A 22476-nucleotide genomic window follows, 5' to 3' on the forward strand; every position below is an offset into this window, starting at 1 on the left:
ATTCAAGTCCCTGCTCTGCCACAGGCTTCCTGTGTGACCTTGGGCAAGTCACTTAGAGGGGGAGATTTTCCGAGCCATAAATGGTGTTTGGTGCTTAACGCTCGCTGAAAGTCAATGGGAGTTTGGGACCTAACTGCCATCTGTGCTTTGAAAATCCCCCTTTAGTCCCTCTGTGCCTTAGTTCCCCCCCTGTAAGATGGGGATAATTGTACTGCCCTATTTTATGGGGTTTTGAGGATAAATACATTTGAACATTGGGAGGTGCTCAGATACCGTGGTAATGGGGACCATATAAGCACCTAAGAAATCAAATTACCTGTTTCACAATCACTCTGACATGATCTCAAAAGTTCTAATGTGGATATTTCCATTGTGTGTTACTATCTGATCATGACTGTGTCTTATTTAGACCCCAGTCCCACAAAAGGATCCATGTGAGTGTTGGGATCTGTCTATGTGTATTTTAGCAGGACTGGGAGCACAAGTTGTAAAGTCTTCAGTTTATGTTAGTACAGTGCCAGGCGCAGAGAGAACTCAAGCCATAAATAATAATTTAAAGTACAAAAACCTTTGTCATGCCATTGTTCTGATTGTACAGTTTAAATTACAAATAAAGTCAAGAAATGCCCAAGTTAGGCTTTCAACAGCAGTATTAACTAAGCTCTGTTGCATGCCCATTCTGTGGCTTTTAGGGTATAGTGTTCAGCCAACAACAGAAACTTATATTATGCCTGGGATGGTCTCAATGAAGTCAGTGAGTCCACTTGCGGAGTAAGATACTACTCCATGTGAGTGCCCTGTGTTCTGAAGAAACTCACACTTTGGGGCAGAGACTCTCCCTTCCACCACCACCACCCCCTTTCTTTTCTTTGTATAACACCTGGCATGATGGGGGTTCTGGTCCAACTAGAGCTCCTATGTGCTACTACAAAACAATTAATAAATGATGATCATTGTCAAAATTGTCCCTTCTGGCCTTAAAAACTATCAATTTATGACTTGCTTTTAGCTATCCGAAACTCCTGTAATTTTGCTAGCATGGTTGTTAATAATCTGATTGTTGCTTACAAAGTGTATCTCTCACTCTGTTTTCATAACCTTTCCTCTCTACATGCATTTATATGGGCTGTGCTTTTCCAAGTTTGTAATACCATTTTCAAAAGTTGTTGATGTGCAAGACAGTGTAGTCATAATCATGGGATGAATGTGTCAATTACAGTAAAAAATTAGTCAGCTTTTTCATCTTTGTAAGAAACACATTTCCCCATTTTCTAGTTTCTCACATGGTTATCGAGGAAGTAAATTGTATGCAGAACCACCTTGAAATTGAAAAGACGTGCCGTGAAAGTGCTGAAGCTTTGGCTTCTAAGGTGAGAACAATTAATACAATTGTTCAGTTGTATCTGTATTCTGATTTTATGTTCTCATTCTGAAAAAAGGGTGTTGGGTGTGTGTGTCTCTGTAAGCACAGCAGATGCCTGTTTGCATTCTTTGAGAGATGAAATAACTTTAAGATAGTAAAAACTATAATTCATATGTGAAACACTGTAAAATGTATTATTTGTTTTGATGTAAGGTGCCCTCCTTTTAGAAGTGTCTATTTAGTTATGCTTTTGGAACCGCAAGCAAGATACCAGTAATTCATGGAGCATTACTTTTTATAGCACATTTTATATGCATTTAGGCTAAATGGTAAACAAGTTTAAAACTATCCTACATGTGACATAAAGGAATAATGGGCATCTCAGTATCTGAATCAAATGAAAAAGTCTGCCAAAGCATTACATTTCAGGTGATTGTTCATGAAAGCTAACCGAGGGCAGGCAAAAGGTGACCTCCAGTGCTCTGTTGATTGCATCTAGTCTGATGAATTTACCAAGTGTGTAATTTTCTATATTCCATCTCATCAGAAGTACATTATTTATAAAAGAATGTTTTTTATCTCTGTGTTATGTATTTTTGGTTGTGCAAAATGCATCGGAGCCACTTCATCAGAAAATGGATTACAGCAATTTTGAACCAAATTTCATTAGCAATGCCAGCTGTTTTTTTTGTCTGCCCAGAGTACTACTTGGGATGTGGCAGAAATCACACCAACAAGAAATCTCTTTAATTAGGACGCATTAGCAATGTACTTTCCAGAGGTATTTACTTAATTGTTTGCATAATGACACGATATTAGAATTCATAAGGTAGTCAATCAGCATATAACTAAGAAAAGTAATTTATGTATGTAACTTTCCTCTCCTCTGTTCATTATTTGTAACATACATAGTGACACACATGGGTGGTTAAAAGACTTGCACTGTCCAGTAGGGCTGATGTGCTTGTTAGTATGTGCTGACTAAAACATGCAAGATTCCTCATGCTTCCTTTATTTCAGTCTTTGGAAGTGAGATGTGTTTGAAGAGGCTCTGTACTCAAGCAAATCTCCCATTTTTATGGAAGGGAGTTTTGCCTAGGTAAAGAATTCAGGATCATTTCCCCAATACAGTAACTGTAGGGTATCCCTTCTAATCAAAGGAGGAAGTATGGTCTCTGGCTGCATTTTTCAGATTGTATAGGTCAGGGTGCAGTGCGTGTCCTTGTGGGCAGATCTGGACCTGATCTCTGTGGGGGCAGAGAGGGGTGCTTGGCACAAGGGCATGCAAACATTGCACGCCCCTTGTGCAATGTGGACCTTAGCTTTGGGGGCCTATGTGCATGCAGGCAGAGTACAGATGTGGAGCAACCAAGGAAAGGCTGGGAGGGAGACCGAAGCATCTTTTGCTGTCTGGATCCTCCAGTTCTTCCTGGCAGCACCAACTTGCTTCATGGTAGGGATGCATTTAAGCTCCCTCATTGTTCTTTCCTAGCCATGCATCTGCTTAGCATCCAGCCCAACTACTGGGGATGGGCATTGGCCTGTGGTTATGACCCATAGTGCATTCGATGATTTCAATTCTGTGTTATGACTGTCTTTTTATGTATATTGAACCTATGTTATTAACTCTCTGGCATCAAAATAATTAGAAGTTAATTATGACTTCTTTAGGATTAGCACTTTTATTAATGCCAATGTATGGTGGAGGACAGGAGCTGTGGCAGCTATCACAAAGAATATATAAGATTAAAGTAAGCATGCTAGTTAATTGATTTGAGCCATCTAGGATATTCACTAACCAGGAGTACCAGAGAGAAACATTTCTTATATGAAGTAAGAAATGGGCCTGACTGAACCATAATGTCAGATCCAAACCACTTCAAAGTAGTAGGGGGCCAAACTTCATGGCTTGGGCCCTTCTTTAGTGTTAGGTGCTGTATTTTAAACTAATATCACTTGTCTTGCTTGCTGCATGATTGATAAATCTTCTGGTTAAAATAGAGAAGAAAAAGAATATACTTAGCTACATACTGTGCGTATCTTTTACTTTTCAGTTGAACAAAGAAAATAAGACCCTGAAAAGAATTAGCATGTTGTATATGGCGAAACTGGGGCCAGATATCATTACAGAAGAAATTAACATTGATGACGATGATTCATCCACAGAAACTGAAGGTAGCTCGGGTTCATGCAACTCAGTGCATTGTCAACAGCAAATGAAAGGTGAGCTCTGCTGTTGAATAGACCGCATTGTGCTGCATAACAGTTACCATATCAAACATACATACTGTAGAACAAGTTACAATGCAATGATGGAGTAGTCCTACACTCAGATGAGAGATTTCAGTGTTGTTGACTCAATAAAATAAACATTTGCATTAGTCTAGTAACAGCAATAGGTCAGTCACTTGGTACTTTTTACATACACAAAAGACTGAGGGCAGGGTCACCTGTGGCATTTTTTCAGCTGCTGTTTGCGTAAAGTTTCCTCAGTAGGCATATAAGGCAGCATTCCTTGCCAGTTTTCATTTAGTATCTCTGTATTTCCTTCCATGAAAACCTATATGTCCATCTAACTTTGCATGAGGCACTACCAAAAATGGGTTAAACAGGGACTTTTGCACTGGGACAAACAGCAAAACTTGAGGGTGACAAAGGGTGTTTATCCTAGAGAACTCTCCTTTACTTTACTAGTAAGTTTCTGAGTTCCCTTTTCTTGTTTTGCAAGCAGTCCCTACTGGAATAAGAGCTTCCCTCCCAGCCTGATTCTGCATAAGCTTGTGTTGATTATGATGGCAAGGCTTCTAACAAGGGGCATGTATGGATTTCCCAAATTCATCATTATGAGACAGGTTAAAATGTTCCCTTTTTAAAAGAACCTCTACTCTTTCTAATTGCAATAGCATAGTTAATAGCTATAGAACATAGATAATTCCCGTGTAGTAGAGAAGTATGATTCTCCCCATTTTACCAATGAGAAAGCTGAGGCACAGAACAGTTAAATGCTTTCTCTAACACTGCACAGCGAATCACTGTCAGAGCTGGGATCAAACTCCAGAGTTCCTAGTACTTCCCCTTGGAGAGGAAAGCCAAGGATCCTGTTGGAGGTTGAGAAGAGCGGAAACAGGGAGAAGCCTGGCTGGGTACTGAGAAGGGTACTAAGGAAGTTGAAGAGGAGAGAATAACTGAAAGGTCAAAGGTTCAGATAAGCATGTGCACAGTGGGGGCGGGGAGAAGGGAGGGGTGCATTGTATCTCCTGTCACTGTTGATGACACCATTACAGAAGGAAATGCGCGGTCTGTTGTCCAGGAGTTAGAATAGCTTGTTTCTATTCCCTGCTCTGTCACTGACTCACTGTGAGGCCTTGGGCAACTTACAACCTCTCTGTGTCTCAGACTTTCCTTCTGCACAGTAGAAGGATAATAAATAATCCTGCCTAACTCACATGGGTGCTGGGAGTCTTCCTTAACATTGTTAAATGTTTGTGATACTTGAATGGAAGTGCGAAGTATTTTAGCAGTGGTATAATAGTCACTGTAGTAGGAGGGGATGTATTGTCCCATTGCCTGGAGAGAGATCACATTTGTTTAAGCAGGGAGATCTTTGCTCCAAAAACCAGCACACAGAAAACACCCCCAGTTCTTGTCAATGTACTTCCCAGCCACTTGCATGGAAAGTTCCATGGGTGCCCATCTCAGAGAGAGCAGGGTGGAGGCTGCTATTCAGACAAAAAGAAAAAGTTTGAAAAGCCCAATATTTCCAGGGATTTTAAATAATTTTAATCACTGCTCCCAATATGCAATATCCAATATGTTCAGCAACCATCTCCGCCCAGTCTGCAGTTGACTAGGAACAGATGTTGAAGCTAATAGTTTGGTATTCAAAGAGCAGCAGCACTATGAAAAATGGAAGGCAGGTGGGGAATGAGAGGGTTCAGTGAGAACTAATACAACCAGTAAGTCTGTATCTTTGTGTCTCCTTTATTTTTTTTATTTTTTTTTAATTTTTTTAAAAGGGTTAAGCAACAATTTTAAACTAAACCCTTATGGTCCCAATAAGAAGTGATTGTAATCAAATGTTTTATTCCATTGTAATTGAATTAGCAAAATATGAAGTAAATTAAGAAACAAATTCTGAGGAGAGAATTTACCAAAATTACCTCTGCTATCAGTAAAAAGGTTATATGCTGACTCACTTCAAATAATGTTACAAGGGTTATAAATTGGCAGCTATTCAGGAGTATTTCTTCACAGAAAACCTCCCAAAGTATTAAGTGCCTGTTGTTTGTTTATATCTTATTGTGACAAGAAAGAGATCATGATCCGAAAGGAATTCAAGTGTATTAATTTGTTTTACAGGCAGCCTCTAAAAATATTTTTCTGTTGCCACATGGCCTCATCTTGTGAGGTGCTGATCATCTTCTGAGGGGACTGAGGGTCTTCAGCATCTGGCAGCATTGCACCCATAACAGCATATTGCCTTGCAGAAAGAGAGTTTTCAGCAGAATGTAATAAAAGCAAAGACAAAAGAACTGGACAAGGGAGATTACCTTGGTAGAGCAAATCTGAAACTGTAGCCGCGTTGCAGTTCTGTTATATGACACCTAAGAGAAGCATGTCTGTGTATGTATTTATGGAACCTGGGCTATGACTGACGTTTTGTCTTTGCAGCCCAGTGTGTTTCATGCTCGGCTGTATCCACATAATTGTTGGATTTCTTCCCTCCTCACCTTCCCCCTGAGTATAAGATGAAAAAAAATTTTTTTTCCTCTCCTGAAAATGTAGAGCTGCAAGATCAAATTATATCTGTTCAGGAGCAAAAGAAGACCTTGGCCATTGAACTGGAAAACCTGAGGCGCAAACTTGTAGAAGTAATTGAAGAAGTATGTATTGTAGCATGGAAGGCGAGACCATTTGTGTGCATTCAATACCTTTTGTATGTAGTGTTGGTTGAAAACTGTCAGTTGTGAAGTTAATTGAATACTATCTAATCGGAGGGTTCACTAGCCTTGTACTATGGACCACTTCGTAAGAGACTGGTCCTTTCATTGACCACCTTAATGTACCCCCCTGCCTCCCAAATTATTTGGTTTTGTGTGGATGTTCAGGAAGGGCTGTGTGGACCAAGGATTGTTATTCTCTGGTCTAAACTGTGATGTTGTCTGCGTTGGATCTTGCCCTGATTTTTAGCCATCAGTAGTCACTCACCAATGTAACTAGACAGGCAAAGGGGCTGTTTTGAGCCAATGGCATGTACCTTTGTTTCATACTGGGGTAAGCTATGTACCGATGCAAATCACCACTTATAGTCATTTGTCCTGTCTGCCCTACACCTGCATTCAGTATGACAAGCAGCAGCTCTTGGCCAGTAAACAGAGACATCCACTCCCTCCCTTTGTCCCTCTCCCCGCACAAAAAATTTGCATAACAGTAGCTTGCTTGTGTTAAAATTCAGTCAATAGTGGGTAAGCTAATAACTTTAACCTGTTACCTTGGTATCTGCCAGGATAAAGACAATGTAGAAGTACAAATATGTTGTATTTGCTGCTGTAATTGGTGTGTGTCATGAAAGTGGGCAATGCAATCTCCAAAAGAACCATTTGGTTCTGCAGTACTTCGTAACGTTTGAAAACGATATTATCTGGAGGAGGGAAATATCAATAAGTCAGGTGGGGAACTCCCTTAAACCCCTTTGAAAATTATAATGTGAAGCTGAAAGTAAGTCTTCCAGTTCGAAATCAATTATTAAAAATAAATCTTTGCATGTAAAATAAGATGCAATAATATATTATGCTGTTAATTAGATTCTCACTGATTTATTATTCATCTGTTTGTGTCTTCTTTATACTCTTCTAGGTAAATAAAGTAAAGGAAGAAAAAGCTGTTCTGACAGCAGAAGTTCATGAACAGAGGAAACTATTGGAAAAATGTAACCGAGGTGTGTGTTCTCAATATTGTTTTTTCACCATCTCCCTCCCTTGCTACTTTATCTCCAGATAATCTGCAGAGCTTTTTCTTAAATTGTGTTATAATTTATCTTCATAGAGACTGAAGTGACGTTCGGGCCATGTTGTGCTAGGCACTGTGTAAACACGTAGGAGACAGTCCCTTCTCTAAAAAAATCTCATTCTTTACATAGTCAAGACAGGTGAAAGGTGTGAGCGATGGGGAACCAAGGCACAGAAAGATTTAAGTGACTTTACCCAGGACTTCACAGGGAGTCTGTGGCAGAGGTGGAAATTAAACCCAGATCTCCTGAGTCCCAGTTTGTTGTCTTAACCACAAGGACCAACCTTCCTCTTAACTTAGGTACTTAATTTTAAATATCTACAATTCCTGATGCATTACAAAGTTTTACATTCAAAACAGCACACACAAGGGCTACACCCATCAATATTCAAAGAGAGATCTTCCCCACTCATACAGCATTTCCTGTTTGAAGTCTTCTCCAACTCATTCCCCCACAATCATTCTCCACCAACTCCCATGGGAAAACAGGTAGGTAGGTCCTGCAGCATCCCCCCCCAAAATCTTCCAGCTCAGGCTATTACAGACCAAGGAGCACAGTGAGTTCCAAAGGCCATGGTCCTCTCGCAGAATGTTCTCCGACCAGCTCTGTCCTTTTACACCAAGAGGGGACTATTAATTTGAATCCATCAGCTGGCAAATGTCACACTGAGAGACAGATGTGGTCTCTCAAGTAGTGAGGATTCCAGACCATTTATGATGTCATAGGAAGATGTACACAGGATCCGCGTAGTCTGTGTCCTTCTGCAGTGTTGTGAAATTCAGGATTCTGCTGTTGGCTTGACTATTTAGCAGGAAATGCTTGTATTTGTTGTTGATTTGTGAATCCCACAGGCTGTTGTTGAGCACAGGGAAAGAGTTTGCAGAAACATCAGTGGGCTTTCTGGAAGCTTTCATAGATCTTGTAAGAACAATAGGACGATGGAACAAACTGCCAGGGAAGTCATGGAAGCTCCTTCACTAGAGGTTTTCAAAAAGAGGTTGGATAGCCATTTGTCTTGGTGGTTTAGACACAATAAATCCTGCATCTTGGCAGGGGGGTTAGACTAGATGACCCTTGTGTTCCCTTCTAACCCTGTGGTTCTGTGATTCTGTGTACTTCCTCACTTTCACATGCAGTTCCATTTCTTGAGCATCAGAGAACATGAAGGCAGCACTTTGAGGACTCTAGAGGTACGTCTGCATGGCAAGCAGAGAAACATAGCAGCGAGTCTTAGAGCCCAGGTCTACGGACTTGGGCTTGCAGGGCTCACACAACGGTGCTAAAAATAGCTATATAGATGTTCCAGTCCGAGCTTGAATGTCTACACAGCTATTTTTAATGCCGTAGCATGAGCCCCATGTGTCTGAATCTGTAGACTTGGGCTCTGAAACTCGCTGTTGCAGCTTCCTGCTTGCCATGTGGATGTACCCTAAAAGCATCATCAGCATGATAGGCCAAGGGAGTGTCTGCTGGTACGTTGTGATGAATGGAAGCAGGGGCTCTTCTTAACAGCTTCTACAATGTTTTGTTGAAATATCTTCATGTGCTTGAGCAAAAGGGTAATCCATCTGCCCAGATCCAATGGAGCAGAATCATAGAATCCTAGAATATCAGGGTTGGAAGGGACCTCAGGAGGTCATCTAGTCCAACCCCCTGCTCAAAGCAGGACCAATCCCCAATTTTTGCCCTTGATCCCTAAATGGCCCCCTCAACCCTGGGTTTAGCAGGCCAATGCTCAAACCACTGAGCTATCCCTCCCCCACAAATAGTAGGTCCAGTGTCTAGTGTAGCAATATATTTCAGTTATTTTTGAGTGGTGATTCATCCAAGAATATTAAAGGAACTGGCACATGAAATTGCAACCCCATTAGCAAAAATTTTTAATGAATCTGTAAACTCAGGGGTTGTACCATATGACTGGAGAATTGCTAACATAGTCCCTGTTTTTTAAGAAAGGGGGGAAGTGATCTGGGGAACTACAGGCCTGTTAGTTTGACACCTGTAGTATGCAAGGTCTTGGAAAAAATTTTGAAGGCAAAAGTAGTTAAGGACTTTGAGGTCAATGGTAATTGGGACAAAATACAACGTGATTTTACAAAAGGTAGATCATGCCGAACCAACCTGATCTCCTTCTTTGAGAAAGTAACAGATTTTTTAGACAATTTAGATAATTTACCTCGATTTCAGTAAGGCATTTGATACGGTTCCACATGAGGAATTATTAGCTAAATTGGAAAAGATTGGGATCAATTTGAAAATTGAAAGGTGGATAAGGAACTGGTTAAAGGGGAGACTACAACGGGTCACACTGAAAGGTGAACTGTCAGGCTGGAAGGAGGTTACTAGTGGAATTCCTCAGGATCGGTTTTGGGACCAGTCTTATTTAATCTTTTTATAACTGATCTTGGCACAAAAAGCGGGAATATGCTAATAAAGTTTGTGAATGACACAAAGCTGGGAGGTATTGCCAATACAGAGAAGGACCACGATATCATACAGGAAGAGCTGGATGACCTTGTAAACTGGAGTAATAGTAGTAGGATGAAATTTAATAGTGAAAAGTGCAAGGTCATGCAGTCAGGGATTAATAAGAATTTTTGTTATAAACTGGGGACGCATCACTTGGAAGTAACAGAGGAGGAGAAGGACCTCGGAGTACTTGTTGATCACAGGATGACTATGAGTTACCAATGTGATATTGCCGTGAAAAAAGCTAACGCAGTCTTGGGATGCATCAGGTGAGGTATTTCCAGTAGAGATAAGGAGGTGTTGGTACCGTTATACAAGGCACTGGTGAGACCTCATCTGGAATATTGTGTGCAGTTCTGATCTCCCATGTTCAAGAAAGATGAATTCAAACTGGAACAGGTACAGAGAAGGGCTACTAGGATGATCTGAGGAACGGAGAACCTGTCTTATGAAAAGAGACTCAAAGAGCTTGGCTTGTTTAGCTTAACCAAAAGAAGGCTGAGAGGAGATATAATTGCTCTCTATAAATATATCAGAGGGATAAATACCATGGAGGGAGAAGAATTATTTAAGCTCAGTACCAATATGGACACAAGAACAAATGGATATAAACTGACCATCAGGAAGTTTAGACTTGAAATTAGATGAAGGTTTCTAACCATCAGAGGACTGAAGTTCTGGAACAGCCTTCCAAGGGGAGCAGTGGGAGCAAAAGATATATCTGGCTTCAAGACTAAGCTTGATAGGTTTATGGAAGGAATGATATGATGGGATAGCTTAATTTTGGCAATTAATTAATCTTCGGCTATTAGCAGTAGATAAGCTCTATGGCCTGTGATGGGATGTTAGATGGGGTGGGATCTGAGTTTCTACAGAGAATTCTTTCCTGGGTGTCTGGCTGGTGAGTCTAGCGCACATGCTCAGGGTTTAGCTGATCGCCATATTTGGGGTCAGGAAGGAATTTTCCTGCAGGGCAGATTTGCAGAGGCCCTGGGGGTTATTTGCCTTCCTCTGCAGCGTGGGGCACGGGTCACTTGCTGGAGGAGTCTCTGCACTTTGAAGTCTTTAAACCACGATTTGAGGACTTCAGTAGCTCAGACATAGGTTAGGGGTTTGTTACAGGAGTGGGTGGGTGAGATTCTGAGGCCTGCGTTGTGCAGGACGTCAGACTAGACTATCATAATGGTCCCTTCTGAACTTAAAGTCTATGATTCTATGATGCATGTAGTAGAAATGCCCTACTACCTCGAAGATAGGATACATAGACAGCCAAAATTACTTGAACATAGGCTGATCCCTCTATACTTTGTGTGAGCTAGCAGAGCACTGGAGATTACCGATTTGCTAGTTGTCATACACCCTATTCCTGTTAACTCTTGTATACCGTGCAACTCTGTTGCAGAGTTCTGTACATGTAGAATGAATGAATTATTTTGGCCAGGATTGGTGAATTATCGTAAGTTTTTCTAATTGTTTTGTTCAAGAATTTTCTTTTTGAAATGTAGTTTGATAATCAGTTGGATTTTAGCAGCCTATAATCCATGTCACAAAGTACCACTGACAGTGCTTTGCTTTAGACATAGTTAAGCTGGTCTCCAAAGAGGCAGGGGATTTACCGAGGGTGGTGTTTGAAATTGTATGTCATTACTCTGAAAACTAGTCCTTAGTCAGTTAGAGCTGAAGTGCATTGAGAGAGCAATGTGTGCAAGTAGTCATTAAGAGACTTTTTTTAAGGGTTTATTGATATTACTCACAGGTCAGGATTGAGGTGTATGGGCAGAACAATATGAGGGAGTTTGCACAATGCCTCGCTATGGCTAGTTTTTTAGGCAGTGATATCAGTCTCACTTGTATGACCATTGTTTTAATACATTACACTCAATTGTACTGATATTACCTTCTTGTTGCGATCTCATTGGTCTCTCATGTAAGGAGACCCGTTGATACAGAGCCCATTAATCTCTGGTAGCCAAATGTCAGTTTCCTGGAAATGCATTCTGCTTTACAAAATATGCAACAATTTTTTATGGATTGAGTATTACGCTTATAGGGCTAGATTGTGGAGCATCCTGACACAGGGGAATAGGTCCCCATTTACATCCCTGTGCTCGTTACAGGGTAACTTGAGTCCAGGTATGACAGAGTAAGTAGATATAGTGCACTTGCTTATTCCTTCCTATAATATGTGGATGGAGGAATGGCGCAGCCTCGTCTTATCCCTTGCTCAGTGGTATGCAACAACAATGAAATAACAATCTGTCTCTCGAAATATTGCAACGTCATTACCAGAGAAAAAGAGGAAGAGGTAGGAGGGTGGAAAGAAGCAAAACGTGGCTGATTTTTTTCTGAGCTTAACAGCCTCATGGAAAATAAGAATGAAATTTAAGCCAGTGACCTTTCATGGATTTGGTTTTAACTAGCCACAGTGGTGGGTGTGAATTTATGAAAGTATGTGGTTGAGTGTGAATATAATGTAACTGAAATATGCTTCATACAAAAGATCTCTTGTAAGGTATCATTACAAAGCTTATAACCTACTGAGTGTGGTCATCCTATTTGTATAAATGTGTAACGCTTGTATCAGAAACTAGAAATATGAAATATAACTCTGAGGGCCTATTGTAATTATGCAAAGTGTGGGCCATTAATGGTGGTTTGGAATCTTGATGGCTCCCATCAACCAGGACAATTGACTGTAGATGACTCTGTTTTACTTGTAAGTCTTCTTGTATACATGTGTGCTGGCCAAGTGGGTAATGAAGTCTTACAGTGACATGTGATCATGTCACTTGAACTGGAATCCATCTTTAACCTGGTGCTTTTTCCATTGAGAAGGAGGGCTGGGAACCCCGGAGGGACAAAGGATTCCCACCTTATGCAGAAGAGATACAAGTGGGTGGAACAGAGCAAAGGGGGCAGCCATCATGAGAAATCCCCTAGCTACCACCTGAACTGGAGCAAGGGCTGTACCAGGGGAAAGAATTGTGCCCAGACTAGGAAGGCATCCAGTCTGTGAAAGAAACTTATGGAAATATCTCTGAGGGTGAGATTTTATCTGCATTCAGTTTTCTTAGACATAGGCTTGCGTGTTCTATTTTATTTTACTTGGTAATTCACTTTGTTCTGTCTGTTACTGCTTAAACCACTTAAATCCTACTTTCTGTATTTAATAAAATCACTTTTTACTTAACCCAGAATATGTATTAATACCTGGGGGGCGCAAACAGCTGTGCATACTTCTCTATCAGTGTTATAGAGGGCGAACAATTTGAGTTTACCCTGTATAAGCTTTATACAGGGTAAAATGGATTTATTTGGGGTTTGGACCCCATTGGGAGTTGGGCATCTGAGAGTCAAAGACAGGAACACTTCCTAAGTTGCTTTCAGTTAGTCTGCAGCTTTGGGGCACGTGGTTCAGACCCTGGGTCTGTGCTGGAGCAGACTGGCGTGTCTGGCTCAGCAAGACAGGGTGCTGGAGTCCCAAGCTGGCAGGGAAAGCAGGGGCAGAAGTAGCCTTGGCACATGAGTGGCAGCCCCAAGAGGGTTTCTGTGATCCAACCCGTCAGAGTGGGTCCCATTATTAAAAGCCTAGATGGATGGATAAAGGTGTTGGGGTAATAGCATACTTCGTAGGTCTTAATACATGAATAAGTATTGTTGAAATTTTTATGGGAGGAAAAGTTAATTTAGAGAATTCGATACGGGGTATAGTCAACTTCGCACCATGTACTGCAAGTGTTACAGGACATGAGACAAATAACAGAAATAATGTCCTTTTTTATGTTTATATAACCAGAAATATCCCAAAGTACTTTCCATACATTACAAAGCTTGGGATGTGCATGTACACATGGGGAGCATGTGCACAGGGGGGAGGGATAGCTCAGTGGTTTGAGCATTGGCCTGCTAAACCCAGGGTTGTGAGTTCAGGCCTTGAGGGGGCCATTTAGGGATCGGGGCAAAAATTGGGGATTGGCCCTGCTTCAGGCAGGGGGTTGGACTAGATGACCTCCTGAGGTCCCTTCCAGCCCTGATACTCTATGATTCTGTGTGTACATATGTACACAGAGACGTACATAAATTATAAGTAAATTGTGTGTGTCATATCACCCACCATTGACCGGTAACCATCTCTGAGTGGAATTCAATTCGGTAGCAGTCCGTAACAACACTACACAACAGTTTAGGACCAGAGGGAAATAATGCAGTATTGAATAGTCCAGTGGTTACACATATAAAGAGGAAGTTTAGGGGAGAAAAGGAGGGCAAAACAAAATCAGAATAGTACAGGTGGTTGGAAATATGGACCTATAAAACTAAACATTTTTATGTTCTTTGTAAGGGATCAAAATATATTGAGCAATCTTATCCCATGGCCTGATCAAACAAACTGTACCTTTGTTAATTTCTTTGCTAGCCTGTTTTTATTCATCCTTGTCTGTTTTTGTTTTTGTTTTTTAAATAGTGTCTGTACTGGCTGTGGAAGAATATGAAGAACTCCAGGAAAACTTTGAGTTGGAAAAGAATCTACGGAAGAAAGCGGAGTCTTTTGCACAAGAGGTGGGTAGATCAACAGAAATCCTGCAGATGAAAGAATTCCATAAAATATGGGTCTTGTAAAAAACAAAGAGGTGAGAACAGGTTTTGATGGTTTTATGGCTAAAGCAGACTGTTTGGAACCCAGACCTCTTACGGACCATTTTCTGTGGCCTTGAGCAAGTCACTTAACCTTTGTGCGTCCATTTCCCCATCTGTAAAATGGATCTAACGATACCTACTTCACAGGTATGTTTGAGGAGTAATTCTACAATGTTCATTAGACATTTTAGGATCATTGCGTGGTAAGTGCCATAGAAGTGCAAACTATAATACATTTTACCAATTTAATTTATTAATATAAATGTAACATTTCCCTCTATTTCATTTTTTAAGTTTTGCTATTAAATTTGAGAGGGCTCAGACAGTCATAACATGAGAATTTATATTCCCAGAATATGGGCTTAATGTTGCAAGGACGACTTTCTTTTTTCACTCTGGTTTGGAGTGGAATACGTTTACTGGCAAAATATATGAACCCAGCCAAAGAAATATGAGACAGTTTGATATTCGGATATGTGCAAATATGTCTGCAGTTTGGAATATGTCTTCAGAAGAGACCCAGTGTTGGTGAAGATTTCAAACAATCCTCTGCGCGGGGGAGAGGCATGAGCAGATTTCAGTGTTGTGAAAATACAAAGAAGGAAATAGAAAAGGAATACTTGGGGCACCTTAGAGACTAACCAATTTATCTGAGCATAAGCTGTAGCTCACGAAAGCTTATGCTCAAATAAATTGGTTAGTCTCTAAGGTGCCACAAGTACTCCTTTTCTTTTTGCGAATACAGACTAACACGGCTGTTACTCTGAAAGAAGAAAATGAGCTTTGAGAGAACATTATGGAATGTCTGTGATAACTGTCCCAATACCTTCTTGGTCAGTGAGTTTCAACCTGTGGTCGGCCAACCCGTGGGGGTCTGCAGACTGTCTAATATTTCCAAAGGGGTCCGCACCTCCATTTTACATTTTGTAGGGGTCTGCAAAGGAAAAAAGGTTGAAAACTACTGTTTTAGGTGGCCATATTGTTCGCCATGGGAATTCTAATAAACTCTAGCGCAATCTTGCCAATCCCAAGCACTGAAAAATCATTAGATTGGCTTAAAACTCATGCGATATAAAAAAATAATGCTCTTCTTCTTTGCTTCCTGGTTTTTGAGCTTTAGGGTACACGTGGGTTATATTATCAAGCATTTTCTCCATAACTATGTGGGCTAGAAAGCTTTTCTTTAATGGAAGCTGAGATTCTCAAATAATCATGTGACTCTGGAACCCAGGGTTTTAAGGAGAACACCAAATATTGCAAGACTCGTAGTAAAATAAGAGTTGGAAAAACTGCAGTGTTGTGAACGGTAGAAGCATGTTAGGTCTCATTTGAAATGTCCGTTCAATTTGAACACCTGGGTGCAGGCAGGCGAATAGAACGTGATTTCCTGGGCATGAAATTTCTTTTGGCCAACTGGCAGGCTTTTTATTTTTTTAACCAAGTCTTTCATGAGATCTCTGCTTGATAACTCCTGTGCATCTAACTACACCCACTATGCTAGTGATCATATTGTGTGGTTAAGGGCATTTTTTGACTAGGAGATTATGGAAGGGAGTGGATATGTTTACTGGATGCAGTGTTTGCCAACTACATCTTTGTCTTGACCTGGGTATTCATAATGCTTCATCTGTGAAGCGAGTTGTAGAAAGTTTTTTTTTTAAAAAAAAAAACCTCCAAAAACCCCCAAGCTTTGTTGATCTGAGAGCCCGAGGTAGGCTATGAATGAACTTAAAGAACTGAAAGAATGAGGAGTTCTTGTGGCACCTTAGAGACTAACAAATTTATTTGGGCATAAGCTTTCGTGGGCTAAAACCTACTTCATCGGATGCATGCAGTGGAAAATACAGTAGGAAGACACGCACACGCACACAGAGAACATGAAAAAATGGGTGTTGCCGTACCAACTCTAACGAGACTAATCAATTAAGGTGGGCTATTATCAGCAGGAGAGAAAACACTTTTGTAGTGATAATCAGGAGGACCCATTTCAAACAGTTGACAAGAAGGTGTGAGTAACAGTAGGGGAAAAATTAGCATAGGGAAATAGTTTTTCGTTTGTTTCAGAGTAACAGCCGTGTTAGTCTGTATTCGCAGAAAGAAAAGGAGTACTTGTGGCACCTTAGAGACTAACGAATTTATTTGAGCATGAGCTTTCGTGAGCTACAGCTCACTTCATCAGATGCAGTGAGCTGTAGCTCACGAAAGCTCATGCTCAAATAAATTCGTTAGTCTCTAAGGTGCCACAAGTACTCCTTTTCTTTTTTCGTTTGTGTACACGAAAGCTTATGCCCAAATAAATTTGTTAGTTTCTAAGGTGCCACAAGGACTCCTTGTTCTTTTTGCTGACACAGACTAACATGTCTACCACTCTGAATCCTTAAAGAACTGGGGGCTCTTTAGGGGAGGAAAACACTGTGAGTGTAGCCCACAACCACATAGTGCTATGCTTTGTCCTCCTCCTGCTGGTGACTGGGCCACATTCAGAGGTTGATGAGCCTGCTATAGCCTTGGCTAGCAGAGCTGGGTTTCTTAGAGGCTTTTAGAACCAAAGGTACCAGGTTCAGTCTCCCCTCCCAACAGCCCATAAGCCAAGAGAGGGTCTCTGCTGACAGCATGACGCTTATAAGGCTTTCCAGCTCCACAACTAGTGCATTGCTGCTGTACGCACAGCAAAAACTGTTTCTAGTTCCTGTTCAGCTTTGCATTTGAATAATTGGACCAGCTATTCGTTAGTACAGATATTCAAGGAGAAAGATAAGAGTTTCAGAGACGAGGGTATTCTGTTCCGCTAGATTATCACTCATTCATTTAGGGCCAGATATTAAAGGGTAGTTAGGTAGCTTAAGACAAGATGCATATCTGGTGGGATTTTCAAAAGCATCTAGGCATTTAGCTTCCAATAATTTCAAAGCTGTAACAATTTACTTCAGTTTAGGATCTGTCCCATTGACTTCAATCGGACTGCTTCAGCAAATAAGGAGTACTCATGTTTTTAAGGCTTTGCAGGATTGGACCGTCTACATAGACATGAATTACCTATTGTTCCTTTGAAAACTGTATCAAAAAAAGACTAGTGCAGGCAACAGAAATAGAGTAAGAGTAGGGCGAAGGAGGCCAGCATTTGCCAGAGAAGATTCCCGTGTTTATTTGTTTGCAGGTGGTTGGTCTGATTTTTTTTCCTATATATTTATAATTAAAATAGTCAAATACAGGCATCTACCATCTTCTGATACACGTCACGGTCAGCTCAACAAGCACACTGCCCCTTTTGCATTCCTGTGCATCATATCCACACTGAAAATAGAAAAGCGAGACAAGGATGACAGTGAACCACTCTAAAAAGAAAAGCCTTCATTAGACAGCTGGCAGGTTATCAAGTGTCATTGGCTATACACTTTTTTCAGAGAACTGCAGCCTGTTGCCAAGGACAATCCTAATGAATATGTCAACAAGAACGACAACATGCTGAACTAGATCTGCAACACATCGTTCTTCAGGAAACATGTCTTATGCTGTTACTGTATTTAAAAAAAAAAAAAGAAAAAAAACCTGCTCCCAATAATCCCAGAAACTGTGGAACAATGTTTCAGCTACTTAAACTAGTAAAGATATAGTATGTCTGAGAGTAACAGTAAGGGGTTGTCTACATGGAGACTTTGTGTGCAGCAAGTTGGGGTGTGAATCTTCAGTGCGCTACCTTGCCACATGCTAACTAGCCATGTGGACCCTGCTCTGTGCAGTGAAAGTTCCATGGTGTACTTTGGCATTACTGTTCTTTTGAAATAGAAAACACCCTGGCTTACCGCGCACCTTGGCCCAGATTTTTAAAGGTATTTAGTAGGGCTGTCAAGCGATTAAAAAAATTAATTGTTATTAATCACACTGTTAATAATAAAATACCATTTATTTAAATATTTTTGGATGTTCTCTGCATTTTCAAATATATTGATTTCAATTATAACACAGAATACAAAGTGTACAGTGCTCACTTTATTTTTGATTACAAATATTTGCACTGTAAAAAACTAAAGAAATTGTATTTTTCAATTCACCTAATACAAGTATTGTAGTGCAACCTCTTTATCATGAAAATTGAACTTACAAATGTAGAACTATGTACAAAAAAAACCTGCATTCAAAAACAAAACAATGTAAAACTGTAGCGCTCACAAATCCACTCAGTCCTATTTCTTGTTCAGCCAATCGCTCAGACAAACAAGTTTGTTTACATTTGCAGGAGATAATGCTGCCCGTTTCTTGTTCACAATGTCACCTGAAAGTGAAAACAGGTGTTCTCATGGCACTGTTGTAGCTGGTGTCGCAAGATATTTACATGCCAGGGGCTCTAAAGATTCATATGTCCCTTCGTGCTTCAACCACCATTCCAGGTGACATGCGTCCATGCTGATGATGGGTTCTGCTCTATAACAATCCAAAGCAGTGCGGACTGACGCATGTTCATTTTCATCATCTGAGTCAGATGTCACCAGCAGAAGGTTGATTTTCTTTTTCGGTGGTCTGGGTTCTGTAGTTTCCGCAATGGAGTGTTGCTCTTTTAAGACTTCTGAAAGCATGCTCCACACCTCGTCCCTCTCAAATTTTGGAAGGCACTTCAGATTCTTAAACCTTGGGTCAACTGCTGTAGCTATCTTTAGAAATCTCACATTGGTACCTTCTTTGCATTTTGTCAAATCTACAGCGAAAGTGTTCTTAAAATGAACGTGTGCTAAGTCATCATCTGAGACTGCTATAACATGAAATATATGGCAGAATGCAGATAAAATAGAGCCGGAGACATACAATTTTCCCCTAAGGAGTTCAGTCACAAATTTAATTAATGCATTATTTTTTTTAACTAGCATCATCAGCATGGAAGCATGTCCTCTTGAATGGTGGCTGAAGCACGAAGGGGCAGATGAATGTTTAGCATGTCTGGCATGTAATACCTTGCAATGCCGGCTGCAAAAGTCCCATGCAAATGCCTGTTCTCACTTTCCGGTGACATTGTAAATAAGAAGCGGGCAGCATTATCGCCTGTAAATGTAAACCAACTTGTTTGTCTTAGCAATTGGCTGAACAAGAAGTAGGACTGAGTGGACTTGTAGGCTCTAAAGTTTTGCATTGTTTTGTTTTTGAGTGCAGTTATGTAACAAAAAATAATCTACATTTGTAGTTGCATTTTCACGATAAAGAGATTGCATTACGGTACTTTTATGAGGTGAGTTGAAAAATACTGTTTCAAAGGGTATTCTATTGTTTAACAATGCGATTAAAACGGCAATTGCAATTAATTTTTTTTAGTTAATTGCATGAGTTAACTGCATTTAATCAACAGCCCTAGTATTTAGGCATTACTACACTTACTGTTGCAATGCCTACCTGGCTTCAAAGCCTAAATCTCATTTTCAAAAAGGATTTAGGTAGCTAGGAGCCCGAATCCCATTGACAGTCAGGACCAGTGTCTCTGTGTAGACAAGCCCATAGTCTTGAACCACTGCGTACAGGCGTGTTTCAGTCAGGTACAGTTCAGTTACTAAAACCTTAATTGTTTGATTAATGAGTTAGTAACCAAAGCAGATTTGGATTTACGTGATACATAAGAGAGTGCCTGAAGGCATCTGCCATATGTTAAAAATGCTCTTGTACAGTACCAACTAGAGTAAATCTAGCAGCCTCCCCCGAATGACCAGTCAAAAGGGAAACAAAAATCATCCACTGAACAGAACAAAAATCATTCTTTCTTATATGGCCCTCAGCACACACCCTTCCAACCACAAACGCCTAGGGAAAGAGATGGTCTTTGAAGTATGCCCTTAGGGCAGAGATGGGCAAACTATGGCCCACGGGCCACATCCGGCCCGTGGGACCCTCCTGCCCGGCCCCTGAGCTCCGGGCCTGGGAGGCTAGCCCCCGGCCCCTCCCCCGTTGTTCTCCCTCCCCTGCAGCCTCAACTCATTGCGGTGATGGGGCTGTGAGCTCCTGAGGCAGCGCAGCTGCAGAGCCTGGCCTGACCCGGTGCTCTGTGCTGCGTGGTGCGTGGCTGGCTCCAGCCGGGTAGCGCAGCTGTCACGCCGCCAGCCACCAGTGCTCCAGGCAGCACGGTAAGGGGGCAGGGAGCAGGGGGGTGGGCACAGCCTCCCCTAACCAGCTTTCCATACAATTTCCAAAACCCGATGCGGCTCTCAGGCCAAAAAGTTTGCCCACCCCTGCCTTGGGGTCTGTTTGGACCAAGAAGGGGAGAGTTTTCCGAAGTCCTGAAGCTCTTGAACATCTTGCTGGCAGACCTTCTTCTTTTAATATCAAGGGACCTGGAGCTTGAATGCTTCCACTGGTCACAACTGTGGAAGTATGGCAAGGGGAGATGGGTAGTCTCCGGTAGGAGCTTCTCTGACTATTTATGGCTAGTTGAAGTCAATGGGAACCTTTCCGTTGGGTTATTTTATTTTATTTTTTTAAAGAGTTTTGAATCTGGGCCTAATGGTCTTTTATAGATCAAAAACCATACCTGAAACTCCACCTCAGTGTATTTAAAACAAAAGCAGTTACAGATGTGGAAACTGAAGTGAATTATCATCTCTCTCTATATAATAAAAATATTTACCTCTAGATTGTTGTCTTGCTCTAAATACTTTTGACCTTCGGATAGTTTAACTTACTCATCACACTTACTATGGGTAAGTGGCCGCAATTTTTCTCCTCCTTTAAGTCTCCTGGGAGTATACAGTTGCTGCTGTTTTATTACCATTTCCCCCCATGTTTGCCTGCGATTATGTCCATATAATTTTTATATCCTGAAAATCAACATACGGGGTTATGAAGGATCACCTTTCAGACCCTACATTTTGCTAAGTCTTTTGCACTTCTTACCACTCCTTTAGCTTTCCCTTCTGAAGTGCAGCACAGTTATTTACTTCTGAATACTGGATGATGCAGAGATTGTTGCCTCTGTCAGAGATAAGCAATTTGTATCTACAGAGCTAGGATATTTGTCAAAATGTACAGGGACACTGTTTGGTATTATGGGCCCAGAATTTTAAACTGAATGAAAATAAAAGCAAAACAAAAGTACCTACAGAACTGAAATATTTTCAAAATTTGAAAAAAAATATGTAAGCTGTGTTTTAGTATAAATTCAAAGTTTGTTACCCAAACACTGCAGTATTGTGCCAGTGTAAGAGAACATAAAAGTGAAATTGACTGTAGAAACTGCCATAAGAGTGTAAGTGATTACTTTTTTGACTTCACTGAATTCTGACACTGAAGAAAGACTAAACAAAGAAAAGTGGCAAAAAGTAAAGTATATATTAAAAGGGGGGATTTTAATCTTAAAATCACTCCTTTATTAATTTTTAATCTATTGTTGCAAATAACACCTAAGATTATTTGTTTTTTCAGTTTGGTTTATGTTATGCATTTGACAGCATAACCCACTGGTCAGTGTGTTGCATCTCCTCCTTTGTGACCGACCCATATCCTCTGTGGGTTGGTCACAGCTCTCATGTGGAGAGCCTGACTCTTTAGCTCAAGTGCTCTACTAAATCTTTTCCGCACTGGAGGTCCCTGGTTCAATCCCTGGTGTACAAGCCAAGATAGCGGCAATTAGTATGAAGTCCATTTTACTGTTTCCCCTGTATATTCAATTTCCCCTATTGTTAGTTTGGGTCTTTTATGAGCAGCGGGAGAGAGAAAAACATGTTAAAATATTGGAAAATATGATTGTAAAATCAGCATTTTTAGAGGGACTCAGGGACAGGAGTATTGAAACTACTTTTAATAATTTTGACATCGATTTCTAGTTGGTATCCCTTTAATAATATGAGGTGGTGTTAAATGCACAGACCACGACCTTGCAGTCACATCTATGCAAGCAGATCCTGGCACTCATGTGAAGCTCAGTGGGGCTTCATGTAGGCACAAGAATACACTCACACAGCTGACTGCAGGATTGGGGTCATAGAAGAAATGTGTTTAACAAAATATGATTTTTAACACATTG

General features: G+C 40.8%; 1 protein-coding gene across 1 annotated transcript in view; it reads left to right on the plus strand.

Annotated features, from left to right (window-relative positions):
• Positions 1–1275: 1275 nt before the first annotated feature.
• Positions 1276–22476, plus strand: part of SHTN1 (shootin 1) — a 63929-nt gene continuing 42728 nt past the window's right edge. The window contains exons 1-5 of the mRNA XM_077822227.1: positions 1276–1370; positions 3418–3586; positions 6149–6246; positions 7220–7301; positions 14308–14402. Of these exons, the coding sequence (XP_077678353.1) occupies positions 1284–1370; positions 3418–3586; positions 6149–6246; positions 7220–7301; positions 14308–14402 (531 nt within the window). The 5' untranslated portion in view covers positions 1276–1283. The remainder of the gene's footprint in view (positions 1371–3417; positions 3587–6148; positions 6247–7219; positions 7302–14307; positions 14403–22476) is intronic.

This window comes from Eretmochelys imbricata, chromosome 7 (genome assembly GCF_965152235.1).
Source record: "Eretmochelys imbricata isolate rEreImb1 chromosome 7, rEreImb1.hap1, whole genome shotgun sequence".
NCBI lineage: Eukaryota > Metazoa > Chordata > Testudines > Cheloniidae > Eretmochelys > Eretmochelys imbricata.